This window comes from Syngnathus floridae, chromosome 14 (genome assembly GCF_059516105.1).
Source record: "Syngnathus floridae isolate MCC-2025c chromosome 14, RoL_Sflo_1.0, whole genome shotgun sequence".
Lineage (NCBI taxonomy): Eukaryota > Metazoa > Chordata > Actinopteri > Syngnathiformes > Syngnathidae > Syngnathus > Syngnathus floridae.
In genome coordinates this window covers 5,938,586-5,956,678 of record NC_142426.1, presented here as the reverse complement: position 1 = coordinate 5,956,678, position 18,093 = coordinate 5,938,586, and the positions used below count along the sequence as shown (strand labels likewise).

At 43.1% G+C, this 18,093-nt stretch overlaps 1 protein-coding gene and 1 long non-coding RNA gene across 2 annotated transcripts; one reads left to right on the top strand and one right to left on the bottom strand.

Moving 5' to 3' along the window:
• Positions 1–8,311: 8,311 nt before the first annotated feature.
• aqp1a.1 (aquaporin 1 (Colton blood group) a, tandem duplicate 1) lies at positions 8,312–11,345 on the bottom strand. The gene is made up of 4 exons (XM_088396808.1): positions 10,441–11,345; positions 9,325–9,486; positions 9,165–9,245; positions 8,312–8,772 (listed from the first exon to the last, which is right to left on the bottom strand). Exons 1-4 carry the CDS (start codon positions 10,795–10,797, stop codon positions 8,593–8,595), a joined length of 780 nt encoding a protein of 259 aa, XP_088252934.1. The 5' UTR covers positions 10,798–11,345; the 3' UTR covers positions 8,312–8,592.
• A 144-nt stretch (positions 11,346–11,489) lies between these two features.
• LOC148387269 (uncharacterized) lies at positions 11,490–12,623 on the top strand. Its single transcript, XR_015862656.1, has 3 exons — positions 11,490–11,575; positions 11,666–11,941; positions 12,179–12,623. It is a non-coding gene; the product is annotated as an uncharacterized LOC148387269 (long non-coding RNA).
• Positions 12,624–18,093: the final 5,470 nt, after the last annotated feature.

Sequence of the window (18,093 nt, the reverse complement as noted above, 5' to 3'; positions counted from 1 at the left end):
CGGGCTTGTGTGCTATTTTTTTTTTTTTGCAAACGCGTTTTGATTAAGAGTAAACATCAGCTCGTCATACGTGGAAAAGGCGCCGCAGGGAGATAAACAAAAATGTATTTTGTCCATGACTGCAGTGAACAGCAGCGATGTTTCTCAGTGGATCCCGAAGCGGTCAAAGAACAAGTTCGGGGCGTTTGCTATTGCTTTTCTCAAACTATTTTGAATTGAGCTATAATGAAAATCAAATGAATAGCCACGAAAAAAAAATCCTGATCTGATCATAACCATCAACACCCTCCACAAGGCCCCCCATCTATCTATCCATCTGTCCATCTACCCACCTACCTAATCCATCCATCTATCTAAAAGTCGTCGGAGTGCTCGCCAAGCTTTGAAGCGTCTTCGAAGGAGGCCGCGGCAGCGTCTGTTGCAGCGGCATCTGCCGCTTGTTTTGCAAAAAATGGCTTTTGACGGCGACGAGAGTGACGTCTCGGGCGCTGGCGGACGTAATGAAGACACGTTCCAGCGGAGCCAAGGCGAAGATGATGGACGGCACGGCAGCTGTTTGTCAGGCAGATGCCTTTTTAATGAGGAAACTCTGTACGTCTTCAAAATGCATCTCCACATTCCGCCAACAACTGACAACTTTTTCCCTTTTCCGCTGTTTTGATTTGTCTGCCTTCCTGCAGCTTCTCAGGAGAGGTAGAAAAAAGAAAAGCGCCAGGCAGGCGCTTCTTTCAGTGTCGATCCAGCAAAGGAAGTGGGGGGGGGGGGGGGGGGACTAAAGTATTGGGACACCGCCTTGACCTACTTATTGGCCCCGGCCGGGCGAACCATCAATTATAGGCCGCCCATCACCTTGTGCTGATAATGTTGTTTGATGATGTCACTGAGTTTGAGTCAGCTGCTATATTCATGTCCCAAAATATTTGAAAAATGTCATCATCTTGTTTTTGTTGACACACTGTTTAATGATATTAAGAGATGTTTTATAAATAACCACAATCCAGGTTTTTGTTTATTGCCACTTGGCGCTAATATCAATTTGAACGGTTTTAGTAGCGGTGCTGCTGGTTTCTTTTTCTCTTTCTGCAACGTAAACATGTTTGGGTGCAAAAGAAGCAGCAGTGCCGTGAAAAGAGCGAGATGCCCCTGCGGGCCTGCTGAGCGGCGCTCTCATCTTGCGTGTCGCTTTTAATCCCACGCTGCTGTTCCTTCGAGGGGATGGTAGAGGGGGGGGGGGGGGGGGCATACCTTCTCGTCAGATCCGTGATATTTGAAAGCAAAGCGAGAGGGGATAGGTTAAAGAAAGCATCTGCTATTTTTGCAGGATACATTTTGGTAAATATTAATTGATCGTCGTGGAATGAAGGATGAGTGGTGACTGCTTGGAAGGATAACGCCAGCTCTTTTTTTTTCTTCTTTAGAACGCTACAGTCGTAAATGATTTGCAAATGGTGGAGACATAAAAGCAAATCACACACAAAAACCCTGATGAAAAACATAAAATCACACATAAATAAGACAGAAAAAAATGAAATCCACAGAAAAGCACATAAAAAAAGTCCATATTAAAAACACGTAGTCATAAAAACATCACAAAAATCACACCAAAAAAAAACAAAAAACATAGATGCCCCCCCCACCGAAAAAAAACCCCCAGATACGGGCATAGATAATTTCTGCACAGATTAACGCAGCAGGTTTTTTGGCCAGGGCAAAACAAACCGCATCGACGCACAAAAATATAAATGAGACTCGCGACATCCGGAGCCACAAACAAACTCAAGCCAACGCTAGCCTAGTGAGCCAAACACTCAAATTCGCTCATGAAGGACGCAGACGCGCTTTTCTATGACCTCCTGCAGGGCCAGCCCGTCGCGCGCGGGACAAATTGCCGTAATTACGGCAATCGTCTCAGCAGACGCTCAGATCACAAACGGTGGGCGGTGGGCTTTGTCATTAGACGAGTCCCGCGATGAGATGAGATACCTCCCGCAGGGTGCAACAACGCGAGTCGCTCGATGCTGCCTTGACACCGTCGCTCATCACATAGCGTGCTGGCAAATACGTGCAACAACAACTTGCCTTGTATTATATTTTCATCAGTGTACTCTCATTCTGTTCTTATTCTCTTACTCTTATTGTTGAGGCCTTATTTTTGTATTAGGTCAGACACTGGTCAAGGCTACGAGATAGCAGAATCTCGTACAAGATGTCGGCCTTGGCTCCAGGAATGTCGACCAGAAGACACAGGATGCAGGTGCATGTACTCATAAAAACATCCTAGGAAAACCATATAAGGTTTACCGGACAGAGGAGTGAGCTACGTATCAACCGGTATAAAAGGGGGACGACGGGAAGACTCGGGGCGCGCACTTGACATTTTTCTGGGCATTTTTCCGTTGAATAAAATATTTTTCCCAATCAGCCATGTGTCACTGAAGTTTTCCTTCCCCGAGCCAGCCAACTGCCACCTCGTGTTCCTGAGGACCAGCTGAGCACCAAAGACAATTCACCACAATAGCAAATAAAAGTCAGGTTGGGGTTGATGACTTTTGCAAGCGTACTTATTTTAAGCATCCCGACTGAAACGGCGTAGGAATAAGGTCGATCTATCCATTTTCTGTACCGCTTGTACCCACGGGGGTCACGGGTGTGCTGGAGCCAATCCCAGCTATCATCGGGCAGTAGGCGGGGGACACCCTGAACCGGTTGCCAGCCAATCACAGGGCACACAGAGATGAACAACCATACGCACTCCCGCTCTCACCTAGGGGCAATTTGGAGTGCTCAATCGGCCTACCAAGCATGGTTTTGAGATGTGGGAGGAAACCAAAGTGCCTGGAGAAAACCCACTCAGGCACGGGGAGAACATGCAAACTCCACACGGGGAGGGCCAGAGGTGGAATCAAACCCACACCCTCCTAACTGTGAGGCGGAAAAACCCGCTGTATGCAAGCTGCTCCATTTGAAAGTGTTTGCTTGCATTTTATTAATCCACACTTTAAAACGAGTCTTGCCTGATCTTTTTGGGATGCTCACGTTTTTCTGGGAATATTTGCAGCGTGTGAGACGTTTGATGACATGTAGGCGAGCTATTATTACACAACATGTCTCAGCATGCTGCTGGAGCGCAATGCATTAAATATCAGGCAAAAATACATTAAGTGCTTGTCGGGCTGCATGAATAATACATTTGCAAATGGATGTATTTAAAGCCAGGTGTGTGAGTGTGTGTGTTTGTGTGCGTGTGCATGCAGGTGCTGCTGACAGCGACACTTTAACTCAAGCGGCTGAAAAGAGGATTTAGGGAATCGCTGCCTCTGGGTGGGGTGGGGGGGGGTCCTTTATCATAAGTCTCCTCCTAAAATGAGCTCTTAATGACGTCCTTTCAAGTGAAAAGTGCTTCCAGGGAAGTTGTCAGCTACATTTTGGAGCTTAAACCAGCTTTCACAAAAATGAGGCGGTGGCGGTACATCAGGGAGTTGATGTGGTTGCCAGGCAACCGGATTTGGACAACAGCTGGAAACCGGAAATACAAAGTTGGGTCGTTTATTTGGGCAAATTCTTTATGAAGAATACGGTTGTTGTTGTTTTCATTGTTTTGTTTTTTTGTAGTTGTTTGGTACAGAAAATGGTTTTATAATGCTTGTGTTTTCTGTTTGTTTAACTTTATTTATAACATTTGAACAGTTTGGTGTTATTTCAGTTATTGTTTGAATTTTGCTTTTACTTTTAACACACTCATTGGCACTCTTGTGTGTGTGTATGTGTGTGCGAGAGGGAGAGGGCGAAGGAGAGAGAGGGCGAGGGAGAGAGAGGGCGAGGGAGAGAGAGGGCGAGAGAGCGAGAGAGCGAGAGAGAGAGAGAGAGGCAATTGTGTGTCCTTTAATTAAAGCCATAAACATGTTGCAAATTTCATGAGCCCTTGTTGAGTTTTGTTGTAAAGTCTTGCTCACCTTGCTGATAAAAACTTCTTTGTCCTCTCTTTGTATGACTGACAGACCTAACATTATTGAGTATAGTTCTTGTCACACGGTCATCTTAAAACACTGTGTACAGCTGTTGCTCATACCTTTTTTGAAGATGGAGGTAGAATGTCCAAAATGGAGGCAAGCAGGGAGTGAGGCAATGGCAGGCAGGCAGGCAGGCAAGGCAAGGGAGGTGCAAATCCAAATTGTTTGTAAACCAACTACGGTTTCAAAATAAAGGGTTCCAAGAACTAAACTAAAGTTTGTTTTCTAAGTCCAAAGTTTTCAAGTTCCAGAAAAATACAAGCTTGGAGCAGGCTTGAAGTAGTTTGAAGCGGTAACAAACTATATCACGACTATCTTCTTTCTTTGTCTAACTGAGACTGGCTGACACTGACTACCAAGTGGAAGCAGCCATCTTTACCTGATCAGGTGATCAACCAGGTGACCAAAGGCTTTGTCAAATAAAAGTCCATGGCCTAAGGCCAGCAAATCTTAAACAAAAATAAGAATTTAAGCCAAGGAAACAAAATTGGCTCCAACATTATTATTGTCCCAATTTACTTTGTGTTTTTGAAAAATAAATTTTATGTCTTTCAGTGGAAATTATTGGAGGGGGAAAAAACAAAATGAACATCAGGTGCGCCGCGTGATATTCATATATTATATATTAATATTCATCATTGCAGCCTTTTAGCAAAAGCACTCAGGTGCCCTTTTGTAATGCCAAAGCGGCTGCTGCTGCCACCTTACATTTACATAAAGCAAACTTAAAAGCTGCACTTAGTCATTAAGACACACACACGCACACGCACACGCACACACACACACACACACACACACACGCTTTTTATTTGTTTCATTGCTTATGATTCCCATTTCCGTCTGCTGCACTTTTCAGATAGATTAGAGGGTTTTTTTTTTGCCCCAAATTAAAAAAGTGAGTGCTTGCTCACACAGTTCCTTGTCCTTGATCGCCATCTAGTGGAGACTTGTTTCTACAGCCTGTTTTTCTTTCTTTGACCTTAAAGCTGTGGTTCTTAACCTTGTTGGAGATGCACAGTAAAACACATTCGGCAAAATATCATGGTGACATTTTTGACCACACGGTGGCAGCAAAATAAAACACGTTCTCTTGCAAACATTTGATTTTATCCAGATCGAATCCTCATTGTTCAATCAATCGGCTTGCTTATCTCTTTACATTAGTCATGCAATTATTATTAATTTTCTTTTTAAAAAATATTATTGTCAGTACTGGTGGGTCACAGTTAGGAATTCATTGGTACTTTGAACACGTGGGAGAGCGGAGGGGGGGGGGGGGGGACTATGTCTCAAATGAAATATTATAATATTACTTAGAAAAAAATGACAAATAAAAATGTGTAATATTACTTGGAAAGAAATAACTAAACAATTCGTGAAAATAAAATCCAGATGCAATAAAGTTTTAGTGGAAGTGAATAGACCAGAGTTTTTTACAGGAAATTGAAATTCAGCGAAAAAGGTATTAAAAGAAAGAAAATGTAAATTTTACAAGTAGTGAACCTGCTAGAGAAAATCTGAATAAACATTTTAAGTAGAACATTTGAAAAATATTACAATCCAATGAGCATAAAATCGGTATATTGCAAGATGGGAAAAAAAGCATTAGGCAGAATTACACACGAGTAAGATTGGACTATTAGAGGGGAAAATATTCCTCCTTTTCAGAAAATGTTCTCTGGCGAGTGAGATCAGGCCGCCTTTCTCAAGTTTGACCAGCTTTGTTTTTTGTTTTTAAATGGAACATGCACCACATCTCCACCAGGGGGCCCTAACATGAAAAATCATCTCGGATATTTATAATGTTTTGTCTAATTAATTAGAATTGATTCATTAATAATCAATAATTAATTAATTTATAAATAATTATCTCGCTTGCTCTCTCTCCTCTCTGTCTGTCTTTCTCTCTTTCTCTCTCTCTCTCTCTTTGTTTTCTCACTGCATTGTTATTCTAGATTCATATAATGAGAGCATCTCCCAACACGGTCCAATGTTTCTCCAGGCCTGGCAATTATCAGGCTCTACCGTCCCAGGGCCCAAATCATTTGCGGAATGACACTCTGGGACAAAACAAGTGCGGGCCAACAAAAAGAGCATTGTGCCTTCGGTGAAGGCTAAACTGCAAAATGTGTTTGCCAACACATTTCTCCAACCTCACTGAGCATACTGAAGGAATTAGGCGGTCACACGGCATATAACATCATGTGAAGACGTTTTGAGTCATATCACGGCCATAAGGGGCATAAGTGCAAAACAAATCTGGAAACAAAACATACAGCGATGTTGATCCAGAAGAACCGGTGACAATTTGTGACAAAGTGTATGAGTTAAGTCTTCCACATATTGTGGTGAAATGACAAGTGTTGAGAAATGCTCCCAAAGTCATTGGAAAGTTATTTAATGATTAGCTCTTATTGCACACTTAACATGACTTACTTACTGACGACAGGACTTTTTGAAGGTTAAGATGTTACATTTGCTTCAATGTTCTTGGCTGTTGTCACTTTCACAGATGTGTTAATATTCTGCCCATTAAGCAGGGCAATCATCAGCAGTAAAGTCTTGTTGTCATGGCAACAGTAGTAACTTAAAGTATACAGCATGAATGGATGAAAGCCTTCCTCGGTCTTTTGCTTTTCCGCTGCTTGCGTCTACTTTTACTGGGCAGCTGCAATTGTAAAATACTGTTTGGAAGTGACCACAATGCACCTGCAGATTTACGGGACGTCTTTGTTCATATTGTTGTTTTTTAAAGAGAGACAAAAACTCCTTTCGAGTGCACAGAGTAGTAGCTGTAAGACACAGGAGTTGACTAAAACCAAATCCCAGCAAAAGTAAGGCCTTGTAAATAGTGGCTGGCCAGTATCATAACAGACTCAACACACTACCCTAACTCTAACCCCAAACCCTACCCTAACCAAACCAAACCTAACCCTTACCCTAAACCCCAAACAAACACTTCCAGCCACCCACAGAGGTAACAGGAAGCCACAAATGCTTGGTTAGGAGTTTTTCTCACAGATTTTCTGTCTGGCCTTGAAGTTGACACATTGGTTCCATGCTAGTGTGACGGAAAGGAAGCCTTTTGAATTCATGACAAGGAAACCAACCTCCATTTGTCTTGTTTGGGCAGAGGGCAATGTAGTTTGGGGGGGGTCAAAGGGGCATTTAGTATTTTTTGGCACTAAGGGCAAAATAAAACGCACCATGCCTTTTTTTTAAAATAGCAATTGCTATGCTGTGTTTTCATTATGTAACTAATGTAAAGAAAATTCCAAATTAATTTAAAAAAACTTATCTTCTGTTGAACTTTTTTAGTACAAATCTGAAAAATTGACAGAAACATGCTTTAATTGGCATACTCGAGCAGCAGCAGATACAAAAATGAATGTAAAAATTGATAAAAGCCAAAGACCCAGTGGACTTTGGCAGTGGAGGGCTGGAGGGATGCCAGCGGCTTCTGAGAATTGTCAAAAGGACCCCCCCCCCCTGCGTCGGAAGGTTGCCCGTTGCATTTGATCAAAGTACAAAAGCGGTAACCAACTCAAAGTTTTTGTTTGTAAATTTGTCATTATTTTGAAATGAACTAAAAATCACCATGGTATCAAACCATCCTCAGAGACTGAATAGCTATTAGCAAGCCTCCCTGGGGGTAGGCAGTTTTAAAGGCTGGCCAGTGGAACCAGACCCCCTTGGTATAAGATCCAGCACACTGCGGGCAGGGAAGCAGTCGCTCGCTCCAACTCCTTCCAATGGATGTTCCGGAGCGAGCGCCCCAATGGCCTTTGTTGTTAAGCGCTCATCTGCACATTGGCTTATTTTTGAATTCCTTATTTTTTCAAAGCTACTATGGAGCCCTGTGTTCATTTCAAATGTTCGAATGGAACGCCTCCATGCTCCAGAACACATCCTCTGACATCATAAGGGAGCCTTCCTGAGCTGGTTCAAGGAAGCTTGGTGAGGAGGATAAGCCATTTATGAACATGTTCAACCGACTGTTGACTATCACTCAAGTCCTGCAGAAGAGACATTTTATCATTGAGAGATATGACACTCAAGTATTGAGACAACCTGCATCGGTCGAATATGATCGGTTCATTATTTGGGCACCGAGTGCTTGGGAGGCCCCAAGAGAAAATTTTCCCCCGAGCCGGCCCCGCTAAAAGGGTTAATCTGGCCATTGATGAATTCGTTTTGCCAACTGGAAGTATTCCAGAAAGCCCCCCGGCCGGGGCCCCCTTTCACCTCCATCGGAAACCACAATAACAAACCGTAACCTACTAAAGAAACAACAAAAAAAGTTTAAGTGAAACAACGAGTGTTTTATTATTTTTTTAAAAAAAAGTGACTTCAATATGATAGAGGGAAAAGTGAGAAATGCACATATATGAATACAAAAATAACAGAATACTGATAATGGGAGAACATTTCAACACACGCTGATACGATTGCTGCGAGTACAAGCGTGTGTGAATGTGTGTGTGAGCGCGCTACAAAGACCCTTGCAGCTCCCAAAATGAGATTACGCTAAATCAGCTTTCTTTTTATCCATTTTACAAGGGCAAGCCACATGCTCCGCCCACTACTTGGAGGACATTTCCACTGCTGAGGCGTCGTTGGGGCCGTTGACGTCGTAGTCGTCCACGGGGCCGCTCACCAGCACCCTTACCCGATCGGGGAAGTCATCCATCTTGGGCGAGAGCAGGAAGTCGTAAACGAGGGCTGCCGCCACGCCGCCGCACATAGGCCCGACCCAGAACACCTGCGGTGGGATTCGCTGAGGTCAATTCCGTTCCGCGCGTAAAGTAATGACAGCAATTAAAATACATCTTTCATATCTCATTTTCAATTGGGTTAAAGATGTCAGACAATATCCCACCTCACATCAAGGGACGACATGAAGTCACACGTGCAACCAAATCAAAATAAAGCTTCATTTGTGACATCACGTGCGTGTGTGGAACGTGCGATTTGATGTCATCGTATCAACCTGCAGTGGATTGGTGAGGTCGATTCCGATGACGAGTTTAAAATTGTACATAATGCAAAGATAATAATTACAGCCCGACTTGCATGTGATCTTATTCCATCACGACTCAATTCAGTGGCTCAAAAGTGTCACAAAATAGTCCCAATTAAAAATATCTCACGTACCCAATGGTTGGTGAAGTTATTCAGGACCAAAGCTGGTCCAAAGGTGCGTGCAGGGTTGATACTGCAACCCGTGTAGCTGATCTGGAAGCACCCAAATACAAAAAATAAATAAATTCAGCGTGCAACTTTTTTATTTCCCCTCGGCAAGATGCAAACTCACCGCCGCCAAATGTCCCAGGCACACGGAGAGGCCTATGGCCAAGGGTGCCGAGCCGGTGACGTCACGCCTGCGTTTATCAGTCACGGCAATGACACACAGCACCAGCTGGAAGGTTGCCAGGAGCTCGATGCCCACGCCCTGGCTGGGGGTGATGCCAGCCAGCTGAAAAAAAAAAAAAAAAAAATACAAGATCCAGTTAGTTGGTTTCTCCTGCTGCTACGAACATATGCAGTGGTCAGTTATCTCGCCGTGCCAGATGCTGATACTGGAGGCTGCACAAGCTGCAGGGACTTTAACTCAGAGGTGGTTTAATGAATAACAGCAGAACTGAGGAACTAAGGTTATACTCAATTTGTTATTTAGGACAGATTTGACTGGTTTGGACAACTGCATGCTTGGCCCAATCAAATACTCTTGTGGGCCATATTTGGCCCAAGAGCTACAGGTTGCACATCTTTCTTGTAGCCAAAAACAAAACCTTGTAAAATGTAATTGTTTTACATAGTCTTATGAAAAGGGCAACTTTACCATTTAAATATTGGCAGTATTTACTTCAAATAAAACCATTTTCTTCAAGTAAAACTATAAATTTTAAAGTTAAAAAAAATGCATAAAATCAAAATATTTTTCCTCACAGTTGCATCATTTTTCCCTTGTAAATTTCAATTTTTTTATATTTTAAAATGCTGACGTAGCCTCTCGAGGTTACAAAAACCCTTGTAAAATATATAGCTCTATTCTCTAACGTTACCACTTCTTTTCCCATAAACGGAAAACTTTTTTTTCTATTAAAAGCTTTAGATTTGGGATTTTTCTATTTAAAATTATACATCTTTTTTTCATAATTTTTTTTCCTTTTATGGTTACAATTTATTTTTACTTTCTTCTGGTAGCATTAACACTTAATACTCAACATTTGCAATAAAAATTTTATTTAGAATAAAATAACTAGCAAATTTTTACATGGATTTAGACTTGAACAATTTTTGTTTGTGAGGTGTAGAGTCATCTTAAAAAATGCACCTGGATCCAGATGATTTTAATTTTTTGCAACCACATTACAAAACAAATGAACTATTTATTAATTCCAGTAGGTTTTTTTTTTTCGACGCTTACCTCATTGAGGCCCAGCTTGTCGTTGGCTGCGGGGCGTACACCGTACAGAATGCCGCTGGCGAGGGTGGAGCCCAATAACTGGGCCACAATGTACATGAAAGCCCGGAAGAGACTGATCTGGCAGCTGGCGAGCATACCCAGCGTGACGGCTGGGTTGAGGTGGGCGCCGCTGATGTGACCCAGGCTCTGCGCCAGCGTGGCAATGGCCAGCCCAAAGGCCAGCGACACCTTGACCTCTTGACCCGGGTCGCCTGGCTTGCCTATGGCCGCCGCGATGCTGAGAAAAATGAACAGGGTCATGCCCACCAGCTCGGCCAGGACGGCCCTCCAGAAGGCTTTGCTCTTGAACTCCCTCATGGTGATGTGTGGCTGCAAAGTGTACGTGCGTGCCTGCGTATGCGCAGGCAAAAAGCAAGCGGCGTATTTAAGGCCCGAGGACTGATAATGGTCAATGGGCGGGCTTTAAAAAACTGAAAGGGCCACAGTGAATTAATGAGGAATTGAAAAGACCTCCTCCTCCTCCTTCTCACCCAGCACCTCCCAGTAAACTCCAAAACTCGCAGAGAATCCTGCCTCGTGATAGCGAGCTTGAAACCTTGTCAATGTCTCAAAAAGTCCAAAACAGAACTTGTTAAATAAGTCTCGTGCTGAAAAACATTTCAGTGACAGTTGTGCAAAAATGAATAATCAATCGGCACAAGCGGCAGAACAAAAGTAGTCACTCATTAACCGCAAGGACGAGCGCTAAATACTTATTACATGTGGTGTTGCTCGGTGCAGCCAGAGAGAAACGAGGTGAAACGTCAACACTTGAGAAAGGAGCAGTCGCCTACACCTGGAGCTCCCCGATTCTGACGCGGGATGTTGGGCATTTGCCGGACACCGATTTGGTGGAACTGATTGGCAAGTGCGAAGGTGTGTGGTCACACTTCAAGGACGACATGTTGCATGTGACTTTATGAGTCATGCAACATCAGAGTTGAGTGAAATCGTGACCCCCCCCCCGCCCCCAAAGCTTGTCAGAGCAAAACCTTTTTTTTCGTTGTTTTAGCACTTTGAGATTTCTTTGAAATGTACACTGCATTACAAATACAATCTATAACTACGCCAGCCAGCATTTTACAAGCTTCTAAACGTACGTCCGAGTTAACCCGCAGTGGTCAGATCAGAAAAAAGAAAAAAAAAAACCCCGACAGAGTGAGGGACACCGTGTGTTGTTTTGCAGATTTTTCCGGCCATACGACGACGGGTGAGCGAACAGAGCGAGGGGTTAAAGGCGGAGGAGCGCCGACCACTCTGAAATGCAGCGACCCGCAAAACTGCCTGTGACAGGCGGCGGGGACTCATTGTACTAATTGCTCCAATGTGTCCTCATCAGCAACAAATACCGGACAGTGTCTTCCGTCTCTTTTGGCAAAAAAAAAGTAACAAAAACAAGATGGAGGGTAGCACAAAAAAGATGAGGGAAAATAACCTCAGTCAACCTTCAACTCAATGCCAGGTTAGTTTGGATTTGGCGCCACCTTGTGGCATTTGGGTCCTAAGGAACCATGTTGCCGTTTCAACAAAAGTAGTGCTTTGGTGCCACTTTGATACCAAAAACACTATATTGAGGGGGCTTCACTTAGAAAAAGTGATATGCTGCCGTGCAGCGGTATCTTTAGGCTGCTGTTTTGGCTAGCAACAGAGTTCAAATGGGTTCAAGAGATGCACCGTGTCGTCTGGTTCCCTCCACCAGGGACGCAGTGTTGTGACGCTCCATTGTAACCCTGACAGTTTACGGCTTCCTCGCTCTGTCGTCACGTGGCGCCCGCTGACGGTCGTATCCTTTATTGTTGTTTCCTCATCAACACAACGCATCCTGCCAAAGGGCATCGGGGTGCTTCTCGTCGTCACTTGCGCCACCGCACCCCCACTACCAATATACACTGCTTCACCCTGGGTGGCTGTTACTTTTATCCAAAAGCCAAAAATGTCAACGGTAATATTATCTTGCATGATATTATCATTTTTTTTCTTAATATTACCTGAATATTTTGCAAAACACCGCTTTAAATCATAAAATGAGAAATAAATGGTAGTTACACACAAGTTTTTATTGCCTTGTTTTCCTCCTAACGTCATATTTTTTTTTCTTATTACATGTTTTCTTTTCGCTGAAAGTGTTTTCCTGTCAAATTTGATTTCTCTTTTTGACCTTAAGTGCCTCTACATAAATATCCAAATAACATCTGAAAAAACATGCTGAATTACATCCTCCACTTGTTAGCAGTGCGCCCCCGCCCCAGTGACGACCCCACCCCCCTTGCCCCCCGTCGCTGCCTCCCTCTAACAGCTCTCTTTCATAAACACAAACCCCTCAGGACAATGAATTACACTCGGCAAGATGTGTAAACTTGCCCCCCACACTAAACTTTTTGAAAAGATTAGAGATGTCAAGTGAAATGTGATTGAATTGGGGAAAAGCCGAGTAATGGACCTACCTGAAAGGCAAAATTTATTTTATGTGTCAAAAATTAAATAGTTAAATGCAAAACTTGACCTAGTTCGCATCGGAAGATTCATGTTTTCCATCCAACTAGTGTGTGAGCGGGAGTAAAATTTAAAATTACAACACTAACGGCATCAAAAAGGCGACCTTTGGAAAACCTCTCCGTCTTATCTCAAGCACTTCAACGGTGTTATCAAAGATTTCAGATGCAGTTAAGATAAAAATTCTTCTTTCAGCACTTTTGTAAATGGCGCGTCCACTTTAAATTGGGATAAATAGTAGTTAAAATGAACACTGCTGATGCGTAAAACTATTCATATTAATGAAACGCACAGTGACATGACACGGACCCTTGAGGCATCTCAATTACAAAATTCAAATTTTTCTAAAATTCAAATGTAGGCTGTCATACAGTATATGAGCATAAAGTTTTACAAGATCATATGAGCATTAAGTTTTATAAGATCAATTCAGAAGCTTGTAAACAAGTGCAATCATGAGAAATGTCCCATTTCCCAAATGGGAGAACACGGGACATTCTTATTAGCCAGTATACTTTTTATTCATTCATCAAATGCTTTCCATTCCAAAGAGGTTAATATTATGCCAATTCCTTCGTGGGACGGACGGCAGACTGGCCATAAAACCCTAATCGAGTCTGGTTAGCTTAAAACAATTGGCTTCTTTTATTATCTCCCTGCGGGGACGTGGCGATACTACAAAGGGCACTGAGATTTTATGATGTGTGAAAACATCATAAAAACTCTCATGGTGTGTTTGCGCGTCACATAAAATGGGAGGGTGGGGCGAGTTCATGATATCCGGACTGATATCTCGGACTCTACATGACGAATCGCAAGAATCATGATCATATCTACCTCATTTGTTGTTTAGCCTAGCTTGGTCAATTTAACTGGTTTACTTGTAAAAGGTCCTCCAAGGCCTTTGAGAATAGTGCGGAGAGGTCAACAAATATGCCCTTCCTTGTCACATTGCAGAATACGAGGATATTGCCAAACTAAACAAGCTTCTTCCCTGATAAGGGGTTGGGAATTTGTTAACGCTTCTTCGGAGAATTCTGGACACTTCCTATGCTGAGACAAACCACAACAAAACAAAAAGCCGCTTTGAATTGTTTCCAAACGAGCCTCAAGCAATGCAAAAAGTTTTGGTCGTCTCTTATGTGCAGTCTAAAAAAGTGCTAAATTGTATTATTATTGTTACTACAGTAAACTCATTCAAAATTATTTCTGCCAAAGTGAATTCTTATGTGTTCATTTAGATGATTTTGGAGATTCAGTCAGTGAATCTATGATGAGTTTGTGGCGGGAAGATGTTCATGAGGTGACATAAGACCATTCGCACGATACCGGATGACATCAGAGTCTCATTCCATCGATTTTCATCCATTACCTCCCACAAAAAAAAAAAAAAAAAAATGGAAAATACATTACCCAAAATGGCTTTTAATCAATCTAAGAGCCAGGAAACGTTTCCAAAACAAATAGACACAAAGAATGACGGTGAGGATGAAGCTCTTGTTTGTATTGGCCCTTTCCAAGCACGGCCCTTGACCGGCTGCGCCGTCACCTTTGCCCTTTTAACACCGCCATATTGTGTCGCTCGGGAACTGAGGTGTTCCACTACGTGACGTGGGGTCACGTAGTCCCTCCTTTACATTTCAGCTGAAAAGCTTTACAATGCCAATACTTGAAATGAGTGCTCCAATTTGGATCTCATTCAAAACAAATGCTGGTTGAAAATGACTCCTCGATACCAACAATGAATTGAACTCATATAGAGTTGACATTTCGTTACATTTCTATCTAAAAAATTCATCGGATTCTTGATACAGACGAGCGACTTGCTTTCAAGTTGGAGTCGGACCGATTGCGTGCTCGATAACTATGAGTTGACATTTCACATTCTGTCCGATTCCAATCTCATTTTGAATCAACGGGCTGATATTTTAACTGGAAGACAATTGCGACCTTATTGACACCAATAGGAAACCGCGATATTGAGAAGCGAGCCAGGTAGCCATTAAATTGTAATGTCAATGCATGTGCTTTGTTCATTATTGTCGTTATGTAACGTGTAAACACGCTAGTGGCGTCAAATAATGACAGCCACCTCCCAAACACATGCAAACAGACAATCAGGGTTATTTCCTCCAGGCAAGACAGTTAGCATTAAATCTTGAAACACAAAGCAGCGTCGACTGATAATCAGCCGGTGGTCCCAACGCGGGAAGTGGCGAGGGTCCTAACGGGGCAGGTGTCGGCAGGATCTTCTCACAGAGCGCCGGTCCCCCGAGGTGCGACGGGGCTCTCCCGTCTCCTGTTCCCTCATAGCTCTTGGCTTTATTACGGGAAGGAACGAATCGGATCACTGCTTCCCTGCATTGTGTGGGCAAATGGGAGGCGCGACTGTTTTTGCCGCTCTCGAGGAATGCCCTCTCAAACCCATAAATCACCACTCGCTGGATGTGAATTACGAGGGACCACAAAATGTATATTTTAAAGCCAAAATTCGACTTTTCCACTGTGGCCACAGGCAGAGCTAGATGGAGAGCCACTGGGGCACCCCCCCCCCCTCAAAATATGCTCTGTGGCTTTTGTTAGAGGTCTGCGCTCTCTCGGGTGCCATTTTGTAGCATGATTTATTTTCCCTATATGAAAATCCATCCAAACAAAGTTGAAAAACTGCATCCCACATTGTTCCCGCCCACTCATTTAATGGGGTTAGCGCAACGGCAGACTCCGGTGCCTCATTTAATGAGAGCAAGTCAAAATGTGAATATCGCAACGTCTAATTAGAATATTGGCTGATATTTGGAAAGGTCAGCTCGAGCGTGCCTTTTTTTTTTTTGAAACTGCAGATGAGTCACTGGCTCGTTGCCTTTAGTTTCGAAAAGAGCTGCGGCCGCTTGAGCTCGCCTGGAGTGAGGAGAACAAAAGTGTTCATGTTACTGATTTTGGTGCCAGTTTTTTCTCATTGAAACATCAATCAGAATGACATTTGGAACCCAAAGTCAGAACTCCATCGTTTCGCACGTTGGTGGGGATGCTCACCCAGATGTGGCCACACGGGGAGTAGCGCCTTCCAAATTCAACAGGAGGCCTCTCCTTGGGGTCAACTATGACATTTGTTTATCTGCTTGTGGTCAGACCATCCTGACAAATACCCGCCTACATCTCCGGGTCAAACGGTGTTGACCTTTTCACGTACGCTTTTTAGCTGGCATCTTTATCAGCTTGTATTTGGATGCAAAATCGGGGGAGTCAGCTCACTGCCCACATTTTCACATGGCTAATCTGATTGCTCATTTGGAGAATATCTGTGCTGGGAGGGATCGCTCGGCCTTCCGCCAGATGGCAGAGCCATTTGGGGTCCGCTTATAGCAGCAAGGCGGGGGTTTCTGCTGTACGACCTGGGTGGGATACGGTAGCGTTACGCTACACGTGAGCGCTCGGTCGTCTTGGCCACCGACAACCACAAGGCAGTTTCCAGAAATAGCAACAGCATTGTTGACTTACTATGGCGCTCAGGCTTCCTTTGTATTATGTTCCTTGAATGAAGCGGGCTTCAAAACATGAGCGAAGATTTCCCTAAAGGCTTTCCATCTCCTCTCACGTGGGAAATCAAAAGATGATTTCATCCAAGTTCCACAAGTCATGTGCAAAATGGAGGAGTTGCCATCACGGAGCTCCATGTTTATCTTAACTTGATGGAAAGGTTTATAAACTATTACTGGAGTCGTCCTGCCAGTACCAGGTACCTTTTTGCATTAGTGACCCCAACTTTTTTTGGAGAGTTTTACATTCATCTTTTGCTCAGGAAATTAGCGGATCCCTCTTTGGCTCGAAAAAAAAATAGTAAATCACACTTTTAAAAAGGAACAGCAAATTGGCACTACACACTAATTTGGTTTTACAGTCACTTAATGTAGAAAAATTAAGAAATGCGTTCAAATAAACGTTTCTTCAAATCTAAAAGGATGAATTCAACCAGTCACACTTAACACAGTCAATGAAATGTGACAGGCTGTTTTGTTGAATGGCGCAATGATGTCCAGCAGAGGGCAGTAATGGCTCACCATTTAAATAATCCACACATTCTACACATCAGCATTGCTGGGGGGGCCTTCTAACAAGCAGGAGTCATTTTCTCCTTGCTTTTGATAATCCCCCCCCCCCCCCTCTTCCATCCTGACGTTCAATTAAATTCCACTGAGACTTGAAAGGTGCGGGGAAAAATAAGATTACATCAAGCCTGAGGAATACCTGCTTGAAAGTTTTTTTTTCCAACAACGGCACTTCTTGTCCCGTAAAAAGAAAATTATGTAAATGATACGTTTCGTGTGAATATTTGCATGATATCCCAAGAAAGCACTCAGAAAAGAATCAAACAGGACGAGCATCCATTATTCATATTTACCGACTAGTAAACATCTGCCCAATATAATTAAATATTATGACTTCACTGCATTGTGAATCTGCTTTGATTTCAAAGTGGAAAACATGCTTGTTAGGCCGACAGCGACCCCCGTGGGGACAAGCGGGACAGAAAATGGAAGGATGGATAGATGGATGGACATTTTGATTCAATTCAGTAGGATTGCGATTCGATATGATGCCGTGAGTGTCTTCTTGTCATTTTCCGTACCGTACATTCATCAATGAACTTGCCACTAATGTAAACATTTCCCTCAAAGCTATACCTCTCCCCAAAAATCCGTTTCGAGACATCTCGGCGGCGGAACCGTTTCGATTATTTGCATTCTCAAAATCGATTCAAGTCGGTTTTTGTGACAGCCTCTATCTACTATCTATCCATCCAATACAGACACACGCACACACGCTGTATTATTTCAGATAATGAGTCATGTCAGCGCAGTGTGCAACCAGAAGCTGAGCTCAGGCGTAACAACAAAACAAAAACATAACTCAACAATGGCTGCGATGAAGCTTTATATACCGTCACGGCTGTTTACACACATTGACTTGCGGGCTGTCTAATGAGCGGTTCAGCTTGTTATAGTTATATATATATTTTATTTTTCCTCCTCTGCATTTGCAGCCATCATGAGTCAGCAAAGGGAATGTCAGCTAGTGCTTTACACTTGTGGAGTTAAAATACTCATCTCAAATCTTATGTTG

Bases quoted from the DNA above. Each gene is read 5' to 3' on its own strand.
- aqp1a.1 (XM_088396808.1), bottom strand. From the start codon at position 10,797: ATGAGGGAGTTCAAGAGCAAAGCCTTCTGGAGGGCCGTCCTGGCCGAG. The intron at 9,246-9,324 runs GTGAGTTTGCAT...GGGTGCTTCCAG, and splicing joins GCCTGGGACATTTGGCGGCG to ATCAGCTACACGGGTTGCAG. The intron at 8,773-9,164 runs GTACGTGAGATA...ATCCCACCGCAG, and splicing joins ATAACTTCACCAACCATTGG to GTGTTCTGGGTCGGGCCTAT.